The sequence below is a fragment of the Lytechinus variegatus genome, chromosome 1 (genome assembly GCF_018143015.1).
Source record: "Lytechinus variegatus isolate NC3 chromosome 1, Lvar_3.0, whole genome shotgun sequence".
NCBI classification, from domain to species: domain Eukaryota; kingdom Metazoa; phylum Echinodermata; class Echinoidea; order Temnopleuroida; family Toxopneustidae; genus Lytechinus; species Lytechinus variegatus.
The window spans coordinates 31,493,236-31,499,708 of NC_054740.1; the positions used below are offsets into that span (position 1 = coordinate 31,493,236).

The 6,473-nt window shown below is 33.0% G+C and overlaps 1 protein-coding gene across 8 annotated transcripts in view; it reads right to left on the bottom strand.

Annotated features, from left to right (window-relative positions):
* The window catches only part of LOC121411328 (C-Jun-amino-terminal kinase-interacting protein 4-like), a 79,534-nt gene extending 75,858 nt beyond the window's left edge, over nt 1–3,676 (bottom strand). For all 8 annotated transcript variants that reach the window (XM_041604050.1, XM_041604041.1, XM_041604035.1 and 5 more), the window contains exon 1: nt 3,144–3,676. In XM_041604050.1, coding sequence (XP_041459984.1) covers nt 3,144–3,449 — 306 coding nt within the window. In that variant the 5' untranslated portion in view covers nt 3,450–3,676. The remainder of the gene's footprint in view (nt 1–3,143) is intronic.
* Between the last annotated feature and the right edge of the window lie 2,797 nt (nt 3,677–6,473).

The window sequence follows — 6,473 nt, forward strand, 5'->3', positions numbered from 1 at the left end:
CACACAGATGGGGGAGGGGTCAATTTATTTCTGAAGTCATGACCTTTCCTGATAATAAAGGGAACCACATGCCTTCCGCTTCTTTGTTTCCCAAAGTTTCATTGGCTATCCGAAGGTCCAATCAGCTCAAGTGAGCTGGTTATGTGTTTACTTATTATTGTGCACGCACACAATGACTTATTTTGTGTATGAGGGCAAGGTCGGGTGGGATTAACATTTTCGGAGCGCTATCATGTTGGTATGTAACTGTGAATGTGATACAATCATTGATAATTTTTGAAACATTACCTCGGTAACATAATTTTTAAACCTGTAAAAAACAGCTGTCATCTTTGTTTTCTTGTCATTTTTATTATTATTATTTGGGTATTAGAGTTATGCCAACGTCATAATCGGGATCTGCCGAACATTCGATTAGTGTATATTTTGCTAATAGATTGGTGATTGGCGGCATGCCAATCGAACCATTCGATCAATCGATGTTTACTCCCAGGCCTATTCATGTTTATAAAAAAAAAATGAAAATGATAAAAATTTAATCAAACACGAGACCGAAACTGTCATACTTTGTCATTTACGAGGAATGAATTTATGTCTGGTTCTTTTTCTTTATTAAATACAAAATGATTAGGTCCGATTACGATCACGATCGATTACGGCAATACGTAAATACACCACACTTTTATACCGAGTTTAGCTTCAAAATGCCCCCTCATTTTATCAAGAAAAAATATATTTATGTTAATAAAATATTCTTAAGTTGATAACAGTTCAATCAAAGACGAGATGGGAGCTATCAGTGGATTTTAAAAATATATTGAGTGGAATTCTCTTTGTGCACAATCACTAACCAATATATATTTTGTTTATTTTATAATTAAATCTATGTAGTCATCGCATTCACGCATTGCATGCAAACATACTGTTTTTTTACCGAACTCCCGAACCAGGCCTTTGAGTTCGGTTCGGTTCGGTCCGGTTCGGAAGTGCCAAGTTCGGCGAACTTCCGTTCGGTTCGGCGGTTCGGCTGCATCCCTAGTTTAAAGGCAAAGCAATAATTGCATCAAGGTTGAATGCATATTATTTCTATTAGTGGGGTAAGACATAATTTTTTTCTTCAAGATTTTAGGAAAAATGCAAAAGAACAATTACATAACTCTCAAATCTGTAGACATTGTATATCTGAATTAAAATCACACTTGGTGAATTTTGGCAATTTTTTATTTTGAAAAAAAATGTCAGAAAATGAATAAACAAGTAAACATTTGAAATAATTTGAAATATTGAAATTTCATGCATTTATTTTGCTCCCATATTCAAATATTTGACTCTCATTTGAAATACATTGTAAAAGTAACCAAGTACATGTATATACACAACAAAGTAAGGATAATTTAGACTTTATTGAAAATTCATTTTCAAACATTTATGTTTTTAATGGTTGTATAATAGACACATATTATTATCAATTAGTTTTTTTTTTGGGGGGGGTCATATTAAAAATAAATAACTGTGAAAAAAGAAAGTTTTGTATTCTAATTTTAATGGGCTCGAGGACATACATGTAAGTTTATATTGGTGGAAATATAAAGCATCATCACCCAAAATGCACAGAACACACAGGCCTACAGCTGTACTATGAACAGTTTTATGCTAAAAAATAGATACAAATCTCCTTTTCCATGGTTCTATCAGTCTCAAATCAATGATTTAAAACCTGTACCTATATTTAAATGTTAAATTTGCAGCAGATTCATAAGTATTGCATTGGCAAAATTTTGCAAGTATCACTGCATGTACAAGTTGTAAATAAATGGTCAAATTGCTATAGGCTGACCCTGATGGTTAATGTAGCATAGCGACTGATAGCGTACACTAGACAGCTGGCAGCCATCAGTTTCGAGGATTTTTATAACATTTTAATAAAAAAAATTTTATCTTTGTACACAGCCGGCTCGCTATCGTGCAGCCACCATTAGGGGGTTAACAATGCAAAATCCCCCCAGTGGGGCTCATCAATTTTTTTTTTCATGAAAAAATATACAAAAAGAACTGTACCAAATAAAAGATTATTTTTCTGTTTTGGCCTGAAATGCACCAAAACGGGGAAAAATAAACTTAAAACGGGAAAGAACAGTGACTTACTTCGGCTGTCGCACAACTTCACTTCCCTGTTTTATCCGAACTTAATACATAAACGTATGGCTATCGAGTCCCTGTACAAATCGAGCTAGAACTTTGGTCTCTGTATTTGGTGAGTGGAGCCAAAGGAGTTCAGCGGAACAACCAACATAACAGAGACCAAAGCATTTAGTCTAAGCGTGCACAAACCATCGCCTGAAGTTCATGTTAATCATTCTATTGTCATCAAGATGGAATACATTTCTACAGTAATCAAAGCCTCGTGTGATCTTAAAGATTTTAATTAATTCTGCTCTTTGCTTTCTGTATGACTATGACTGAGGCCTGAGTAGGGAGTCCCAAGATTCTTAACATTCCGGATGTTGGGTATTACTAAATTGTCTTTTCACTCTACCCTTCTTAAAAAAAAATTATTTACATACATGTACCGGTATCCGGTATTACTTTGTGATTTTTGATGTCATACAGTACACGATGTGTAAGGAGTTGCACATTTACTTTACTTACTTACTTGGATGTAGGGGCCTAGACTCTAGAGACATAAAGCTGGAAGCTTTTGTCCCTCGTCAGGTAGGGTTGTCTCTGGTATGGTGAATATTTCAATGGACAGATATATACCGTACTTACATAATTTTGTACAAAAATTCCAATTAATTCCCATTTTATTTTACGAAATCATGATTAAAATTATCTTCATAGTTATATTAATACTCATAGTCATACATTCATCAGAAGGGGGTGTATGAAAAAACTTGGCAGCCAATGTCTCATGATTGAACATTAAACACATCAGTCATCAATAAAAATGCATTTTATAAAATCTAGATCAAGAATTATAACTGTTTAATAGTACTCTAGTAGAGTCTAGTCTGGATGTAGTCTAACATTAGATTATAATCACTCTTTCAGTTTAATTACGTCAGGGTGAGCTTCCCCTTTAAATTGACACCCGGCGATCCACGCCCATTTTGAGAGAGAGAAAAAAATCAAGATCCACCCACCTGTTCCGACTGTTTTCGAAGTTGTTTTTCCCTTTCATATTGTGTAATAAGCTGTTCATTGTCATCCTTGATCAATTCCAACTCAACCTCGTGTTCTTGATTTTCCGTGACGGTATTTTCGAGTGTTTCCAAAACGTTGACAACAAGCGGCATCAATTCTTTGACAACGTCTTCATCATAGGTTTTTATCATCCGCTCAAATTCGCGATAAATGCTGGCTGCAATACCCTGAACCCTCTCCGACATGACCGACGGCCCCGTCTCGTCGCCCGTGCCATAGACAGTCTCAAGCCCGTCGTCCATCATCTTGAGTCTGGCTGCTTGTTTCGACTTTTTAAATGGCCAAAACGATTGTTAAATCCACTATTGTATCCACTAAAGTAGTCCTCTGATCAATGGTTCTAAGTTATGAAATTAATTATTATGAAGATTTATACAGTTTTGCTTGAAATGGTTGTTATTTGATGGCCATTTTCAGCAGTCGCAAGATCGGTGACACATCATTAGATTTCTCAATGCTGAAAAAAATTACCTGGTGAGCAACTAAAGATGGCGCTATACCGTACTACTTTTTTTGGTCGGGCCCTAGCTATTTACCAATTTACATTTTTCAATGAAAATTTTAGATTAGTTTCTCCGTTCTATCACCTTTTTTTTCACCTACTGAGCTACTCCATCTCATTCAATATTACAGATACAATATCCCAATTTTATCGTGTCTTAATTTATTTTCATTCTCTCCTCTGTACTCCAATAAACTATCTCATATCCTCTCCATCCGTTCTACCTGATACAATATAATTTCATATATACCCCCTTTCGCACTTCCCTTTTCATGTTGCCGCCACCCCCTTAAATTTTGTTTTAAAGTGTTTACATCCGATCTGTTTGATGTAATTTTCAGTGTTATGCTTTACCCTATAAATAGCTAGCTCTGTCTGACCATTTCCTTCTGCATTTCTATTTTCTTTAGAAATTAATATATCTTTCAAAATACCTTCCCTTCTTGTTCATCCCAGTATATTCTCTCTTACCCTTTCTTTCAAGCTTATTAATAGTTATTTTTTTCATATATTAGTTTCTCTCTGAGACATTTTGACTTTTCATTTTTTTTTATTTCTCCTTTCCTTCTATTATTTGTCTACACTTTCTTTCTCCTTTCTTATGTCATATCATCCCCCAGTCTCTCTCTTTTCCACAAGATATGACAAGGACTACTGTCTGTTCTCACTATCCATTATCTAAATATATCATTCTTTCCTTTCTATCAATAACTCTCAAGACATTTCAAGCAAGCTATGTGTCAATGTTCAATACCTGCATTAAAAAGAATAAAACAGTGCTTTGCTTCATTCCAATAAACTCAAGAGACTGTACTTTGGGTAGTTTGTATCTCAGCAATTTTTCACAGATTGAATATAAAAAATCATATAAAAAATATTAGAAGAACCAAAGTCTATCTCTTGGCCAACATGTGACATTGTTGCTTATATACACGAGTCTGTCTCTTGTGTAATTCAATGATATCCAAAATGAATCAAAGCAACAAATATCATCACTGGATAAAACCCCAAATCACTTAGTTTTTCTTGCTTTACTAAAAAAAAAAAGAACAGACATGGACTTGGGTTTTCTTAATAATTATGTCCCTTTCATAAATCCCGTATTTGCCACCTTTTTAATCTTCATCCCAATGATTCATTAATTCTTCCCTTCTTACTCAAAACATTCTTCTAAAACAAGCATGTGTCATTATTTCTTTTCTCTATATCATATACACATACCATTCTCCTTTCTTTTCAGCTCTCAAAATAATACTGTCTTCTTTATTCACTCTCACCACTGTACACAGTAAAAACGCTGTTTAGAAATTTTATACAACGCTGTTTACTATATGAACCTTACATTAATTGTTTAAACAGTTTAAACAAGTGTTTAAATCTTATACAACAAAGTTTAATTTTCAATATCTAATCTTCAATAAATTAGACATGATTGTTTAAACTGTTAAACAACTACTGTAAGGTTCATATAGTAAACAGCGTTGTATAAAATCTTAAACAGCGTTTTTACTGTGTATAATACAAATTTCAATATCTGGTATCTTATTCCATTTCTCTCATTCAAATTCTCTTCATCATATGAAGAGCTCATTTGCAAAAGGGTTAGGTCAATTTTTCATCAAATTTGATTTTTTTTTGGTCTCCAATGTAGTACTACTCCAATGTATAGTATTTTAGTAGCTCTATAAAAGATGATACCAAATAAAAGTTGAATTTCCCATTAAAAAGTGAACTAAAATGGCAAAGGAAAATCCCTTTTTTTCAAAAGGGGTTAGGTCCACACAGATTTTTTTGGAAAAGAATACTAAAAAAATATAAAGTCAGGTAGATTTCCTTCATACCCAATTTTATGTTTTCATGGTAGGGTATCATGAAAATATAGTTCCGCATATAATATTGCAATAAGTTAGCATAATTTTTTTTTCTTTGAATGATCCAAAGTGGACCTAACCCTTTTTGCAACCAAACTCTTCATATACTACTTTAATTTATTTACTTTAACTTCTTCGATTTGTCTACCAGCATGTTTTTATTTTCTTATTGTTACCTATTAATAAACTTTATATTTTTTTATTGTGAAATGCATTTCAGCCATTTGGCTTTAAATCACATATTGATTTCCATGTTGAATAAACCAATAATTGGATTGAATTTGAAGATATAGTTTCATACCTGCTCACTTTCTTTTTTGTTTAATTCTTCCTCCTCTCTCATTAACTCTTACAATATATTCAATTAATCCATTATGTTCCTTGCAATAATGTTTGTTTTGAAAGTATTGTAGCTAACTCCTGGATAACAGACCATATCATTCCTACACATTACCATACAGAAATAACAAACCATTCAAATCAATGTGAATGTCTACTGGAGTGTTGCAAGAAACATGCAATCAATTGCAAGTCAATCTTTGGGTCCTAAAATCAATCATAAGTCTAACAATTAATTGAAAAATTTCCCTCACTGTTGATCAGTATCTTGAAGCAAAAATTTGAAATGGAATTGCTTAAGTTAAACTTCATTATTGTAAACTTTTAATAGAATGGGCATCTGAAATTAATTGCAAATATTTTCTTACTGCACACTATTAATGTGATACCAGAATTTGAGAGGACATTTTGTCCTCCGCTTCTAACCAATTTATTTTCGATTGGTCTAATACCAATTCATACCAACTAATACCATGATTATCATTAATGTATTGTAAATATTTGTTATAATGTAAGAAAAATGATTTGTATCAATATTTGTCATTTCTGTTGGAAAT